Raw genomic sequence first — 16,685 nt, 5'->3', positions numbered from 1 at the left:
TCAGAGGCTGCACTCGGCCCCATCCAGCGCCACAGCTGGATGCACGGCAGCACTAGGTGGCATCAGCTCTGCACAATCTCTGCTGATGGACATCACTGCACATCACAGCGCTGGAATTCACCGCAGACCAACCGGGGTGGGGAGTGCCATCGGGGGTGGCCACCACCTCTCAAAAGAAGGAGCGTTGTTCACAAGGACTCCGTCACGTTGCTCACACTGGCAATTCATAGCATGGGGAGCCTCTGAGCCCCAAGCTGAGCCCTGAGCTGAGCCCCGTGGCTCTTTGGGCCTTACACCACTCATTTTGTAGCCGAAAGCATCGCATGCTCTGAGCTAGGAGCTCAGAGCTTTCCCTGTGGTAAAGCAGCCTTTGTTGCTGCAGAGACAGCGGAAACCAAATGGAAGTTATTCTTGGATAATTTATTCAGAATTTTAATATAAACCATCAATTGCTCAACATTCTGTCACACAGCAAGGGTGTTCTCTTCATACTCAATGTTATTTTCTGTACACGTCACTGCTCGGCTCTTACATACGAAAGCGATAAAATAAAGGGGAGGCTTTGAGGGTTTTTTCTGTTTTTCTTTTTAATCGCGGCACATTTGATCCTTTATTTCATACAAGACGGGTCTGCAATGCGAACTGCAATACAGTCTGCATGCTGTGAGCTCAGATGGGCGGTGAGGAAGGTGGGAGCAGCACAGCGAAGCTCTGCCACAGCACTCAGAGCGCTGCAGGCGGATCAGAGCTCGCTTTTGGACTCCGCAGCCCCACAAACAGCAGCACTTTGCAAACAACACCAAAATGCGGCGTTTTCATCACGGCTCACCTTTTTCAAACAGCCTGAGAGTCGTCAGCGGCTGCTTTGCAGGTGATGGGAGAAGCGTTTGGAAACAACAGTGGTTTGAAGAGACTTTCAGGGACAGTTTGGAGGCTTTGGGAAGAGGCCCGGCTCAGAATGCTGGGCAACACAGAGCTCAGTGAGCGCCAGCTGGGGCTGCAAACCCACCCAGTGCTGCACAGCCGTCAGGGGGTCTGCAGAGCTTTGCTGAGCGCGTAGGCAAAAAACGTGACCATGCTGTAGGAGTTGATACTAACTTTATTATACAAGATTTTAAAAGTCATTTCTCGACCCGTCCCCCTATCGCTTGCATTGTGCTGCAGTTATTTTGCTGAACCTGCGAGAGTAAGTGATTACTTTTGAGAAGGACAAGCAATTTAACTGTAAAAAGAAATGCACACTGAACGACAGCAGATCTGGTAAAACCGGCAGCTCCCAAATTGCATTGAAAAGTCCCATTCCTCCACACGTCCGTCTGAGCGGAGCCACCGCAGAGCAAGCAGAAGCTGATAAAAAGGCCAAATTAATTCAGTTCATACGGATGCTGAACGAATCCTGCTTTGAATTTCACATACTTCTGAAGTCGCTTCCAACCCATCCGAGAGCCCCTTCCCCCGGCGCACAGCGGGGTGCTGGGGCACAATGCATCCTCCTCTCTGCGAGGGGCCAGGCTCACTATTGGGTGTCACTGCTGGCACTGACAGCCCTGGAGGACCTCAGGGTCCAGATCCGCATTGCAGGATGTTCAGGGAACCCATGGGCTCTCTGCCACCCCTACCATGGGGGCTCGGGGGTAACTGCCACGGCCCCTTCCTGCTCCTCTTTGCCATTCTCCTTCATCACCCTTCAGTCAGTAACACAGTAAGCAACGTTTTCCAAAGAGATACCAACATTAAACACAACAAAAGTAAAATTAAGCAAAGTGCCCCATGACTATAATACAAATTTAGGAGGAAAGAGATCTACTACCCACCAATTTTGAGTACCCTACAGCAACCATTGAGCAGCCTCTTCCCTACGCACACAGCACAGCACGCCCTCCTTGCAGCTTGGTCTATTTCCTACCACGTTTCCCCACCCAGAGCTGGCACACAGTTTGCAATATCACACAATGAGCTCTTCTATTTTACAACACAATCAGTATTTACAAGCAGCCACGCTGGGCTTTTAGCCTCGCAGACAAGCTTTGCAATGCTGCACTGTACGGCAAGAGAAGAACCGGGTTTGCAAGAGGCGTCTGGGAGGCAGGCAGTGAATGGAACAAATGTTTCTGGGACCTCTCCAGCCCCCACAACAACACCTGCTGACAGCACACAGCAAAGCAGTGCCGTGGCTTCCTGCTCTGCGGGCTTTCAAAGCCGCGATGCTGCGGCTGCTCGGGGCACCTCTTGCAGCTCCCACAGGGCTGCGGCTGCTCCCCAGTGCGTGCAGCTCTGTGCTGGGACAGCAGCGGAGCACCCTGCACCATGCTGAGCTGCCCTGCAGGGAGGGCCTCACGTGGCAGCTGGTTGCAGAGAGTTTTCCCAAACTCCGAGCTGGGCTCTATGACGATGTTGCTTTGCTCTTCCTAATCCCACAGCTGAGCATCATCTTTTACAGCCAACGAGTGGCACTTGGGGCTGTTTGTTTCCATCAGGGCGGAGCGCTGCGGCTGAGGATATCCTCCCTTGGCTGCCCCGCACCACTCCTGGCCAGGAGCAACGCAGGAAGGACAGCAGTGGGGCTGCCGTGCACAGCGCTGGGTCCAACCACTGCTGCTCTCAGTGAGGACGACTGCAAGGCCCAACGCACAGCCCCACACCGGGCGACTGCAGCGCTGCGTGTGCCCACAGAGCCAACAGGCATCAGCCGAGCTGCGGAGCCAGAGCCAGCACAGGCCCGGTGCAAACAGTGCTCTATTCCTGCAGTTACAGCCACTGCGGTTTAAGATGTCAGAACAACAGGGAGGGCTCACTGCAGGCGGCCGCCGCCTGCCCCTCTGTTCACAACGTCCATTTCAATGGGTCTGTTTTAGCGTTTGTTTTCTTTTCCAATCACAACAGAACTAAGATGATAGCAGAGTATCAGATCCAAATTTGCTGCTGCGCATTCGGAGCTGGAAGCAGTTTCCTTTGGTCACTACGACTAACAACAGCGATCAGCAGTGATGGAGCTGCTCCATCCGCTCCCTTCCGGCCCCAGAATTGGGATCAGCTGATACTGGTTTTGCCGACCCTCAACAGGTCCAGCCCACAACATCAGAACAGGTTTTGAGGTGCGCAGTATTAAAAATATCCTTAAGAAACACTGAGGTAGACTGCACCACAACAGGACAAAACGACCCCACCGACCCACCTGCCCCAATTTCACGGATACAAATTTACAGATTCTGCGTGTTTTCTTCAGCAAATTGATTTAGCTTTTTTTTTTTTTTTTTTTTTTTTTACAGTGTTCTATATATTAAAATAAATAAAAAAATTCTAGTAAGAAAAACTTCTCTTCCTTAGAAAAATGTGAGAATATGTCTTCTTTCCTGCAGTGTAGCACAGAGCTGCTGGGTAACAGTGACTACATGGTAAAGCAGAGGAAATGTAAACGAGGCCTTTGGAAAGCAGAGGCTCCCCCACACACGGCTGCTCACAGTGCCCCAACCCCACGGCGTCCTGCTGGCACAGCGGGGCTCTGGGCTCCCTGCTGGTAACCTCTGCATTTTGCTCTCAGCATCTCCCTGCTCCCGCATCGGAGTGAGACGCGTTTCGTTTCGCGGTTATTTTCTGACACTTTGTGCTTATCAGCCTTCATGCAAGCAGCAGCAGAACAAAGCTCAGTCCATACGGACCAAAGTCGACGTTCCCCACCAATGCACGGCCGGGGAAACGTATGGCCGAGGGGGGGGGGGGGGGCCGAGTCCCATCCAGGCCCTGCTCCACGCAGGGCCCCCACTCTCCCCATCCGCGTCTCCTGCAGCCCCCTGGCTGTGGCACAGCGCCCCGGGAGGCACGAGGGCAGCGAGGTGAAGCAGCAGCAGCAGCAGCAGCACGGCGGCGCCCCACAGCCCAACCAGAGCCACCACCGCTCCGCAGCGCTGCGCCGATGCGCTGCACTGTATAAATCTTGAAAGTGTTTTACAAAGCCTTGTCAAGTATAAACCTAACATGTACTTCAGAGCTCCTAAAAGGGTAACCGGCTAAAATTAGTTCCTTCTGAAATCTTTGGACCACTTTAAGACCAAACAGTCCCCCGAACTCTCCCCTCCTCGAAAGGACCATAAACAGTCAATAATTTATATGAAGTTAAAATTTAAACTAAAGACATTTTAAATATGTTACAACAAACAATATATATACTCGATGCTGTAAGGACAGAAAACGGTTTCTCAGGTCTGGGGACTCCTCCTTCGTTTGGTCTTGAAAGGACCCATAAATCTCAGATTTCTGCTCCTTTGGCTCTCAGCATATTTTCCTCATTTATTAATGAGAGAAAACCTACTCCCAAGAGTCCTCAGTATAAAAATAATCTGTGTAGGATTCGGTCACTCCAGGGAAACGGGAGAAAGAGAAGTACACGCTTCCGAGAAGAGGAAAGCTTCCGTGAGAACATACAAAACTTATGTACAAAAACCAGAAGTGTATATTTTGCTATACATATACACCCCACGTATGTATACTGCACACACGCACGCACACGCACCCCTGGGCTTTAACCCATGGAAAAAGTACGAAAGCAGCAGCTCTTGGTCAATCTGAGGATCTGGCGCGTCCGACCGCGGTGTCGAACCTTCGGCTGTAGTGACGAGGATGCCTGAAGCCTGGAATTCTCCTGGGGCCGTTGCTGCCCCGCTGAGGTTTGTTCCACACCGTTACACCGCAGCTCAGAGAGCGGCCAATTTCACGGCTGTTGTTGGCAAACGCAGATGCTCCTCCTTCAGTTGAACTGACACGGTCGCTTCCTGTTTTGAAACCATGGTTACAGAAAGGAGAGCAGCCATGGAAACCTCTTCCATTTATGTTCACAGATAAGTCCACTGACAACCAGTCAACTTGGCAAAAAAAGGGAAAAAAAAAAAAAGTATTAATCATAAGATGATTAAAAATCTGAAGAGTCTGTAGATGTGTGTCATACACCGCGGCAGCAATAACAAAGAGTCCTGAGATCTGTGGAGGGGAGAAAAGCAGACACAACCCTTGGGCCACGGGAGGCGTTAGGAAGGACTCGACCTGGGCATGGAGAGGATCCGCCCGTTCTTCTTGCCACCGTTCATGTGAGTGTAAGGTATGTGCTCCTCGTAGTTCCCCTTGAGGGCCATGGAGGGCCCGTTGTCCCTCCCCAGGGCTTTGTCCCTCTGTGTGTACGAGGAGGGGTCGAGGGGGATGCTCTCCATGTTCTCGAAGTCCATCTCATACTCCTCTGTTTCCAGAGGTTTGTTCTCCTCGCTGTAGAAGAAGGAAACCTCTTGGAAGCTGGGGTGCAAATCCTCCTTCAGCATCTCAATGACCTCAATGAAGGTGGGGCGCATCTTGGGGTTGTACTGCCAGCACATCTGCATCAGGTTGTGCCTGGTGAGGGCAAATGAGAGTCGGGCATTGGAAGAAACAATTCCATGACTGGCAGAAACACACAGAGCAGGGCTGCTCTGCTGCTCCCCAACCCCTCACTCCCACTCCAGCCGAGGCCTCGGCTCTGTTTCCCATCTCCATTTTCCCATTCATCCTCTCCCTGCTTTTTCTCTATTTCTGTCTAGATTAAAAATTCCTTCCAATCCCTTCCACTGTTCCTGACTCAGCTTCCAAACGGTACAGGGCTGCAGTTCGTGCACTCCGTGTGTGTGTGTGCACTCTTAGAGCCATCTCACAGTTTTTAATTCATTCAATCTTAACACAGCCTGAAAGTTTCTACAGCCACACGGAAAAGGGGAAGCTGTGCAGAGGACAGAGGCCCTGTGAACAACAAACCCAAGAGAAAGGCTGCAGCAAGAGGTCACGTGTTACCATATCACAAAGAACAAACTTACAAATCTCCTAGGTACAAAAAAAGTTTCAAACTGGAGTTTGCAGCAGGCAGGAGAGACGAGTCCCCAGGACAGCAGGCTTTTTTCATAAAGGTACTCACAAAACATGTTTATTTTTGAGTCTGGGAGCGCTGCTTTGGCCAGCGGTGGGATGTGTAAGAGGCTGCTGGGAACAGGGAGCTACTATTGGCATTCCCTTTCCCAGCCAGGGCTCCTTCCCATCACTCTGCACGCTGCTCCAGAGGCTCCTTACAGCCTTCAGTCCCAACACCCTGCTCAGGCTGAATGCTTACCAACAGGATTTCTTTTTAAACACTTCAACAGCAGCAGCTCAGGGAGCATCTGGGTATGGCTGGGGGACGCAGTCACTGCCAGCCCACGGACACTGGACATCACAAGCAGTGGGGAACAGGAACCCCAACCCCATACATCAGAACGCCTGCTCCAGGCTGCCACCCCCTCTGGGAGGAGCTTTGCACTCTGTCTTTAGACAGTGTCCTCTTTTAGGGCTATTGATGCAATGCTTACTTGCATTCTAAGCTTTTCCTGTGCTTTGACTTTCACTTTCTCCAGTCTGCACTCACTGTAGGCCCCAGGCTGGTTTGATTTCCCCTTGCAGTGTCAAGGGCTGGTCTCACTAAGGATGCTCTAATTAATGTCTGTGAGAGGTGGCTCACTAAATTCTGCTTTGTTTCTCCCCAGGAGAGAGGTGGGTCAGAAATGCCATCTGTGGGGCTGCCTGTGTTGCCCACGCTTTTCCCACAGCGTGCAGCTCTGCTGACCAGCGCTGCTCCACTACTTACAGCCTCTCTGGGCAGTTGTCCGGCTGATCCAGGTATCCTCCATCCATCACAAACTTCAGCACCTGTTCGTTGGAGAGTCCCTGGTACGGCTGCTCTGCTAAGCTGCTGATCTCCCACAGGACAACCCCAAATGACCTAAGAAAGAAACAAGACTCCCGGTGAGAAACATCCCAGAGATCCACGCTGAGTCCTGTTTTGGACAACACACATCTTCAAGAATTACTGCATTTTAAGAAAAGGGTTTCAGAACAAGGCCGTGTTCTGCCTGCACCACGTGCGTCAGGACAGTGAACCTCCCACCCAGGATCCACCTGGGGTCGCTGAGCACAACTCACCACACGTCTGAGTACGTTGTGAACACGCCGTCCTTCAGCGACTCGGGCGCCATCCAGCGCACAGGCAGAAGCCCTTTGCCGCCCTTTCGGTAATAATCCGTCTCGTAGATATCCCTGGTCATGCCGAAGTCTGACAAAAGCAATGGGGCTGTGTTCATGCCTCTCCTTCCATGCTGCTTTCACTGTACAACACCTCTTGATGCCTTCCTTGGGCACCAGGCCACTGCCACACTCCCAGCAGGGCTCCTATGCAACTTGCCATCACTGCTCACCCTGTCATTAACACTCAGAACTCCTCTTCCCTACAGTCTTCCCTTTATTAATTACTACAGAGCTGTGACAGAGGCTCCAAAGTTACAATTTTCAGTGACAGATTCTATTCTAAACACCATTTTTATTCATCCCTTTGAATTAAACTGAGTTCTTTTTGCCCATAATCCCACTGCTTTGGCTTTATGTCCAAAGAGGTCTGAAAAACCACCAAGTTGTCGGGTTTTCACTTATTTTTGGATTTTATATTTACTTATTCTAGATGGGTTTCAGTTAAAAACTGGCTCTTGTGGAAGAAAAATGACTTTCAAAAGGCTTGTCACAGAACGGCTCAGGTCAGAAGGGACCTTAAAGGTCACCCAGTCCCACCCCTGCCATGGGCTCCGTGTCCCCCAGCAGCTCAGGCTGCCTGAGGCCCATCCGTGGCCTTGGATACCTGCAAGGATTGGGCCTGGGCTTCACACACATCACAAATACGACGCACAGAATTGTCTGCTGACCGCGATCTGAATACCTCCGATTTTTACAGTGAAGTCCTCTGCAACCATGCAGTTCCGAGCTGCCAGATCTCTGTGAACAAACTTTTTGGCATTCAGATAGGCCATGCCGTCGGCGATCTCCGCAGCCATCTGGATCATTTCTCTCAGTGTTGGTGGTGGACGACCAGGGTTATTCTACAACAAACACGGCAGCGTTAAAGCACCAACCGAGCTGCTCTGTGCCACAGCACACCGCCTCTCCCCGTCCGTACCTCAGCGTCGGGTCTCAGAGAGCGCAGGTAGCTTTTCAAGTCCCCGTGTGCCATCAACTCCATGACCACCAGCGTGGGTTGGCCCTTGGAGACCACCCCGAGGAGGCGAACCTGAGAGCAAAGAAGTTCTGCCAGGGCTGTGTAAGAGCACAGGGGGCAGAGCCCAGCTGTGAGAACAGGGGTGAGAACAAAGCCAGCGTGCAGAAGAGCCTGCAGCAGCACCCACGGCTCTGCCTGCACTTCTGACAGGGCAAAGGGAAATGATGCAAAGAGGTTGGTGTGCTTTATAAAATCAGACATGGAAAATCCCGGCTCTCTTCATCAATTGCTTCTGCAGAAAGGCTGCTTTTGTAACCGGAACATCAAGCTTTCAAAGCATTGAAGGAATATTAAAGAACGGGGCTCTCACTTGCGACCATCAGAGCCGCCGGCGACGCTTACCACGTGATGGCAGCTGAAGCCTTTCATCACAGAGGCTTCGTTGAGGAACTCGATGCGCTCCCGCAGGCTGGCCGACTCGTTCACCGTTTTCACAGCCACGCGGGTCTCCAGCTCTCCCTTCACGATGTCCTTGGCAATGCCCTCGTACACCATTCCAAACGAGCCCTGGCCCAGCTCACGGAGCAGAGCGATCTTCTCCCGTGGGACCTCCCACTCATCAGGAACGTACACTGCCGAGAGACACGGATGGGTTGAGCAAGAGCCCTTCAAAAGACTTTGCTGCAGCAGCACCACCGCAGGGCGTGGAGGTCTGGGCTTCAAAAGGCAGCCATAAGAACCCCACCTTGAATAAGGCCCAGAAGCCCTCCTTGCTCTTACCATCACTGGCACTGAGGTATTCGGGGTTAGAGGACGCGTAGAGTGGCCCCGTTGGTCCTTCAGTTTGTCTGGAAGAGGGACGAGGGTTGTTTACTGCATACTGCTCAGATTTGAGCTGAATTTGACTAATTCCCACAGTGTGCAACAAACAGCAACTATCTCAATTTGCAAACATGCAAAAACATTTCCAGAACTTCATGTTACAATCATTATCTGAGTTAGAAAATAAATACAGAATTACTTCCAACAAATAAAAAGAATCTTTAGATGGAAGTTCTGTTTGTTCTGACCGAAATGATGCACTCACCTCTTTTTCACGAGCACGTAAGCAGCTCCAATAATTCCAGCAATGATTATGGCAAAAATAATCGGAACAATTATAACAGCAATATTAGGCTGAGCGTTCACTAAGAGAGAAAGAGAGAGTTGGAGGTATTAACACAGGTCTCAGAATTCATTAAGATCTCTGCATTGCATAAACAGGAGTGAACGTGGAGCTGACAGAGGTTAACGTGGATCAGAACAAGAGCTCAGAGTGCTGCTCAAGGAAGGAAACAGACACACTGCTCACTAACCCTGATTTACTGCACTGGTAAACATTCCACGAGCCTCTGCAGCTCCCCGTGCACCGCCTGCATCCAGCAGCGATGCGGGCTCCTACCAAGGTTAAAATGCTGAGAAAGACAAAAGAACTCACGGTAATCAGCCACGTAGAAGTAGGTGGGCTCTGTCCAGGAGCCGTTCCCAGCCAGCGACGTCGCTCGGATCCGCACGCTGTAGTTTCCAGGCTGCAGCCCGCGCAGTTTGCAGCCCTGCTCGCTGGCAAAGTGCTTTCGGGACACGCAGAAGTGCGCTTCCTGCGGGAGGAGGGAAGGGCGCCTCGTGTTACTGCCCTGCAGCTCTGTAACAGGATGCTGGATTTCTCCCTCGCCTCCTCGATGAGCAAACGGACACAAATAGGGTTTTCACATGCTCAGGGCTTTTCGGAGGCAGCGGTTTGTCCTGGGTTTGTGTTTTACAGTGCAGTAGTTCAGATTACGCAGCGTGTGCCGCCTGCTGCTCCGCACCTCAGCCCTGAAACGCAAGCTGAGCTGGCAGCGCGCCGCCCGCACGGCTGCCTGCACCCAGCAGCTTTCTGCCTGCTCAACGCTTCCCTAATTTCTCTAAGCAATTTGGATGCACACAGCCAGCTCCTGTCCTTCTGCACAATGAAATTCTGAAAAACAGTCCATGCAGAATGTCGGCAAATCGGGTATCAGAGAAAATACATCACCACGCCTTGTGCCAATAGGAGGTGTGTGCCAAAGGAAAAGGAGAGCTGGAGACAAGCACAGCTCCCTCCACGTGCAGCTTCCTGCTGTTAGCCACCACCTCTGCCAACACAGCCACCACAGCAACACAAAGCTGCTTCCCATGTGTGCTGTGCGAAGGAACAAGCAGAAATTCTCACCTCTGCTTCCCCCAGACGGCCGTAATTCACTTCATACAGCACAATAAGGCCATTCGGCTCCTTGGGCTCCTGCCACTTCAAGTGCACGGTGTTTTTTTCAACCAGTTCATGGGTGACTGGACCAACGATGTCATCTGCCTTAGCTAAAAGTAAGGTCAGGATTAATGACGCTTATTTCATCTCTTTTGCAAAACAGACAGAACCTCATGCAACATCCCTTCCCATTAGGAAATAGAGAGCACCAGTCCTACACGATGCGATGGGTCAGTGGTCAGAACAGATGATCTCAGTGGTCTTTTCCACCCTTAATGATTCTACTGTTCTGTATTTCTGCAGCTCTCATAGGAAAAGCAGCATTTTGGAACAGCTACCCAACGCAGAGCTCATCCAGCTCATTACCTTCTGGCATGGTCCTGGCACTGACATAAGCTGCAACGCTGCACCGGGACTCCTGAGCATCGTGGTTACAGGCATGGAGCTCAATGCGATACCCCGTGAAGTGCCGCAGCCCGGAGATCACCAGGGACTCCTTGAACTTCACCTTTTCAAAAGGTTTCTGTTCCTCTGCGCTCTCAGATGCTGCTGCAGAAGAGTTTGGAGAGGATGGGATGGTGGGGATCACCACGGTGGCATTTGCAATGGAGCCCAGGTCTCTTCTCTTCCTCGATGGCCTATTAAATAATATGACAACGTTATTTGCTGCATCCAATACAAGCACATCCATCTGAGAACAAAGAGTTAAAACAGGAGAGCACAGGGAGCAACTGGAAACTCAAATAAGACCCATATTTGCCATGAAACACATTATGGTTTTGTTTTCTAAGCAAGCAGTCCACCTCAGCCCCTGCAATGCACAGAACGATGTAACCCTGGGACACCTTCCCTGCACAACTCTGCACACAGGGAAAGCTCACGTCAAAGGGATTTGCTGGAGGACCCACACTCTGCTGGAGCTCCTCATGGCACACAGCACTGCTGCAATGCCTGGGGAGTTCATCTCCTCCACATTCAGCTGGGAGCAAATGTGGTCATCCCACAGACCCCGCTGCAGTGACCCGGGATGTTCCACACCTCCCAGGTGTCATAAAACCACATTGGGACTTGTCCATTTAGACTACGTTAACCTCTTCCTAAACCAAAACACATCCGGATCTTCTCAACAGTGCAAAGCAAAAGGCACAGATTCAGACCTCGCGCTGGTTGTGCTGTTTGCCAACCAAATGTTGCTTCTCAAATGATGCACTTCAGTCTGAAAATCAATTTTTTGCTTTGTAAAAATAGAAGTGGTGTGCGATCGCATCAATGCGCTGCACCCAGCACACAGAATCAATTTGGCAGAATTGATCAGAACAGAACCGCCACCAGGAATGCCAGGTCCCAACCAACGTGGTGGATCAGCAATGGCTGCACAGAAGGAATTACTGCTGTGACACAGGGCTGTGTTTTAAGGGGACGATGATCTCTGCCTGTGTGTGCAGCTGTTAAAGGGCACAAAGAGCGACCCGAGCTGAACCCACACTTGAGGCATCTCCAGCCTCTAAAATTGCACCAAGTGATGGAAGCTCTGCTACTGGACTCAGCACCGCCCCACTTCTGCCTCCTGGTGTGATGGATCCCACACAGCACTCACAGCAGCTCCTCCAAACAACGCACGGCGCTCAGCTGCTGCGGGATGACGCTGCTGCCAAGCGGCAGGGCCAGCAGGGTGCATTCCAGCTTTTCATTTGCTCTCCCTCTCATTATTAATTAACTCCAGAGGCACCGTTCTGGAGCTGCTGTTACCTCAGCACAGGTTATTCTGAGCACCCCCCCCCCCGACAAAGGGGCAGAGGGCAGAACTCTGGGCCCCCACCTCCCCACAGCAGAGCTGCACACCGCTGCTTACAAAGCGTGGATTCAGCTGCTCCTCCAGCTCAGGGGAATTTTGTTTTTCACAAGTAGATCAGTTATCTGATCACTGATGCAACACGCTGTAAAATACAAGAAGCTGTAGACGCAGCTCTTCCCTTACTTATTACCCAAGGCCTGCAGCTGTTTTCTTGCCAAATTCTCTTTTCCACACACCCACACCAACCACAGGCTGACACTGCTGCCAGTCTGCCTTCCCCCATGCCGGCACACGAGGTCGTGTGTCTGTCCATACAATGAATGGATGAGGAAGCCCAGAAGAAAGCTGCTTTCAGTGCAAGTCATTTCCCAGACCTCATTCACTCTGCAGCTCTCCAATATCTGTAATGGCAGAAATGAGTGACAGAGACTGACAAAGAAGGACGGCGACAGAGAAGAGTGACGCTACTTATTCAGTAGCAGCGCTTGAAAGCAGACACAAAAATACATTCTGAGCAGCAGCCAGTTACTCCCCCTCTGCCTCTCAGGACTTTTATTACTTTTGAAACCTTTCCATGCTTTCCACAGAGTCACAGAGCTGCTGAGGCTGCAAAGCACCTCCAATGTGCCCCTGCACACAGCAGGGCAGCTGCTCAGGGCATCCGGCTGTGATGCCTCCAGGGATGGAGGCTCCCCAATATCCCTGGGCAACCTGCACTGCTTTCCATCGCCCTTCCGCTCCGATCTCTGCTAAACTTGTTCCAATGTAAGAGCAATAACACAGGAAAGAAGAAACAAAGCATCAGGTGCTGACAGCCACTTTGTTCAGCTGCTAAGGGAGGTTACAAAGCACACGGTGAAAAGGTATCCAGTAGCTCTGACTGGGAAAGTGGGAATGGCATGAAGCATTTGGACACTTGTAGTTTGCTTTGCCAGAGCAAACGGACCCACAAGACTTGTGATGGACTCCTGGAGCAGCCAGTTAGCTGTGCAGACAGTGAAGGAGCAATGGGGCAAGGAAAAATGGTTTCACACTGAAAGAGGGGAGATTTAGACTGGATATAAGGAAAAGTTCCTTATGGTAAGGGTGGTGAAGCACTGGCAAGGTTGCCCAGAGAGGTGGTGGATGCCCCTTTCTTGGGGACATTTCCAACCCAAACCATTCTGTGATTCCATGAGATGTAGGGGAGCAATTTCTCAGCTGTAATCTGCAGCCCTGCAGCATTCTGTTCTCTGCTGGCCTCATCTCCATGCTTCCTCCCCATGGCCAGCTGAAGGCTTTCATCTCAAGGGGAGGCCACACAGTGCTTGAGAGAGGATGAAACTGTTGGGAGCATGATTAAAAAGAACACGCCGTGTTCAGCTGTCAGGCTCAGGACAGGCTGCCCTATGGCAGGCAATAGGTGCACTGTGCACAGAAAAAACAAGACTCATCCACACTGCCACAGCCTGAAACCTGTCAGAAAAGATATGCAGGATGCACGTCAGAAGAACAATATCTTCACTGCTTGCTCACAACTTAAGGGTATGTTTTTAAGATATCATTCAGTCTAGGGGCAGTAGACGTTTCTTCCTTAGCAGGCTGACAAGGTGGCACATCCTGGTGATTGGTTTCTTCCCAAAATACATACCCCAGAAACTGGCCTGAGAAGCATCCTGGGCTGGCTGTGCAGTAAGGTTAAAATAAAACAAAAAGAAAAGAAAAAAAAGAAATCAGATTGTCAGAATCGTCTGCCTACATCAAGAGGAGTTGGCTTTGTACACAGCTTGCTTCCCCTGTGCTTTTAAACACGATGTGTCCTGACACTGAAACCTGTCCTTCTGATCAGCACTAAAAGCTGCAAGAGGAGTGATGGGACAACTGCAGGCACCAAGTCGGACTCTCAGAGAAGAGCAAAGCACTCAAATAATAAACAACACTCAGTGCAGTAGGGTAGCTTTTGTCAGGCAGCTGCAAAGAAACATTTAATAGCTAAGGGCAGGAAGCAGAGAACAGATTGAGAGCACAGAATACATGACAGTGAAGAGGGAAAACCATTACAGACTAACCTGATTCCCAGTGCTCCCTTTGTCAGTTGCATATGAGGTATAAAGACATTCAACACCCCTTAATGTGACACCGTGTGTGCCATCCAGAACAGGACATTCACCACCCACAGCAGTTGCACTCCTCGTGGTACTGGAGGTATTTCCCCCACTAAGCGTGAGGAAGACCGCAATACCGCGCTGAAGGACAAGGCTGTGGCGTGGAAAACTTCCATTTTTCTTTTCCTTTCTTTTCAACAGGATGAAAAGTGACCACAACATTTTAAGACAGGAAAAAAAAAAGGCTGTTCCTGGCATCACACAAGTTACAGCGAGCTACGGGGCTTTAGATATTCACGGAGCATTCTGCCCTTGATCTCAAGCTGAGGAGAATTCAGAGACAGAAGACAGAGCGTGACCTTCCAAATCCCAAGAGCAGCAGGAGCAGAGCTCAGCTCCCACCCCACAGCATGCAGCCACGGCTGCTGCTCGTACCTGGGGACGAACACCTCGTTGTGAAGGTAGTTCTCAAAGGTCTTGCGGAACGCAGACTCCTCCAGCTCCTTCTGGATCTGAGAGTCGGTTTTCGGACAGGAACAACATTCTCCACTGACATCCTCACTTTCGCTTTGGTTGTACTTCTGAGGGTCTTCAGATTCAAAAGGAGGAGACCATGTCCTTGAGGGCAGTTTTAATCCTATGGACAAAACAGTTTTACTGTCATTCATGCCAGAAGTACAAGTTCAATCCTACCAATGTTCAAAACGAGTGTACACGAGATTCACGGCACATTCTGCCTCCCACACTTTCATATCCATGCTCACATTCCCTCTCTCATGACAGGGCTTTGATTCAGATCTGTGCTAACTCTGAAATGAAGCTCGGATGTCAGAGTTCTACCTCTGCTCCCCTCAGTTTGGGAACACGGGGCACCAGATTCTGGGATTTCTCAGTGGATCCTGAAAGCATTCCAAACCCCACGGCACAAAACGCCTTCAAAAACTGGCCACTGATCCCCAGAAGTATTGCAATGCTTCACTCTGCTTCTCCGCAGCTGTTATTAAACTTGTAGCTCAGTTTAAAAAAACAAGTGCAGAAGGGAGATCCAAAAAATATATATTTGATTACTTTGTGAAAAGAGGGCTTTGAAGATCTTTTGCACATGACTCAGCCATAGAGAATAATGTAAATACAACTGAATGGGGGATAACACAACCGTGCCTCAAACTGCTTCTTGAACAACAGCTCCAGAGCATCTCCAAAGTGTGTGAAAAATCCTCATAAATGCTGAGAGAGCTCCACCATCTGGAAGGCCTGAAAGTAGGGCACAGAGAGAGAACTGGAACTCACCCTTCAAGCAGTAATCGAGTTCATAAAGCTCACTGTCTTCTGCCTGCTGCTGCCAGAACACCAGGTAGTGCGTGATGTTGCCATTGGGCTCTGAGGGCGGCTTCCACTTCAGGATGATTTGGGATGAAGAGTTGGAAACAGAAATTGGATCTAATGGGACTGACGGAACTGTGTGGGAGGAAAAGAGACAGAGGTCACTTCCACAGCTCTGTGACAACTCCACAAGTGAGCTCCCTTTCCCACGGAACAAAAGCAGGACGTGGAGTGAATGCGGGCTCTCACCCACGGCCACGTGGACCTGATGGAACAAGAGCACAACGGCGCTCTCTCCTCACTCAGGGAAACACACATCGTTCCATTCCTTTAGGAACAGCCTCCCACAGAGGGGAGCAAAGTGCCACAGAGACAGCACTGCTGTGACCACCTGCCAGAAGTCAGCTTTCCATCTGCAGTGCAACGTTAACGTAATGGCACTGACCTGTAGCGTTGGTCTGGACGTAGATGATCTCACTCTTTGCACCGTACGTCCTTCGTTCATCTGAGAAGGTGACCAGAGTTTTAACAAACACAGCATACTGTGTCCATGGCTTCAGGCCCCGCAGCAGCCAGCCTGGCTGGGCCTGGGCTTTGGGCTCGTTGGAGCGCGGCGGTGGGTCCACATCCACCACTGTCCAGCTGTTGGAGCCGCAGGCATCCTGCCCATCAAACTCCGTCACGTTTTGGTACGGACTTAAAAACAAACAAAAATAAGCCTCAAATTAACAGAATCCTGACACCAAGGCGTTGGAGACATGATTTCTGAAGGCATCCCTTATCCCTTGGATAAATTCTAATTATCCCATCCTATGCGTGCTGTGTATTCTGGAAATAAAGCACAGGGAGCTGCTTTGCAGCCCAGCCTCCTACCAGCACCGCACATCAGGTACTGCTCCACAACCCAGACAAACTCAATCTCAGCTGATTATTTTCAGCTGTATGAAAACCAGTTTGGTAAAACCGGTTTTTAAAAGTGCCTCCCACCTAAAGGGGAATAAGTAACTCTGGAGGCAGTGGGGAAATGGCTGGAATACGTACACCTGGAACAGCTGGAACAACTGATGTTGGGGTTGCTCTTAAATGGGGGATTTGACTTCATATGACTCACTTAAGTCAGAGAACTTAATTAATACTTATATAAAAGGGCAACGCTGGAAGGTTTAGCGTGGTCTCTGTGATTGTCTGACTTCT

At 50.6% G+C, this 16,685-nt stretch overlaps 1 protein-coding gene across 1 annotated transcript in view; it reads right to left on the bottom strand.

Moving 5' to 3' along the window:
* Positions 1–1,081: 1,081 nt before the first annotated feature.
* INSR (insulin receptor) overlaps positions 1,082–16,685 on the bottom strand; it is a 38,588-nt gene continuing 22,984 nt past the window's right edge. Inside the window, exons 8-21 of the mRNA XM_048927230.1 lie at positions 15,937–16,187; positions 15,459–15,626; positions 14,604–14,805; positions 10,656–10,927; positions 10,257–10,399; positions 9,504–9,663; positions 9,114–9,213; positions 8,807–8,874; positions 8,429–8,658; positions 7,988–8,098; positions 7,751–7,910; positions 6,967–7,096; positions 6,632–6,766; positions 1,082–5,376 (exon numbers count right to left, since the gene is read on the bottom strand). Coding sequence (XP_048783187.1) covers positions 5,022–5,376; positions 6,632–6,766; positions 6,967–7,096; positions 7,751–7,910; positions 7,988–8,098; positions 8,429–8,658; positions 8,807–8,874; positions 9,114–9,213; positions 9,504–9,663; positions 10,257–10,399; positions 10,656–10,927; positions 14,604–14,805; positions 15,459–15,626; positions 15,937–16,187 — 2,485 coding nt within the window. The 3' untranslated portion in view covers positions 1,082–5,021. The remainder of the gene's footprint in view (positions 5,377–6,631; positions 6,767–6,966; positions 7,097–7,750; positions 7,911–7,987; positions 8,099–8,428; positions 8,659–8,806; positions 8,875–9,113; positions 9,214–9,503; positions 9,664–10,256; positions 10,400–10,655; positions 10,928–14,603; positions 14,806–15,458; positions 15,627–15,936; positions 16,188–16,685) is intronic.

This window comes from Lagopus muta, chromosome 26 (assembly GCF_023343835.1).
Source record: "Lagopus muta isolate bLagMut1 chromosome 26, bLagMut1 primary, whole genome shotgun sequence".
Lineage (NCBI taxonomy): Eukaryota > Metazoa > Chordata > Aves > Galliformes > Phasianidae > Lagopus > Lagopus muta.
The sequence above is the reverse complement of the archived record's forward strand: the minus strand, read 5'-3'. Positions and strand labels throughout refer to the sequence as shown.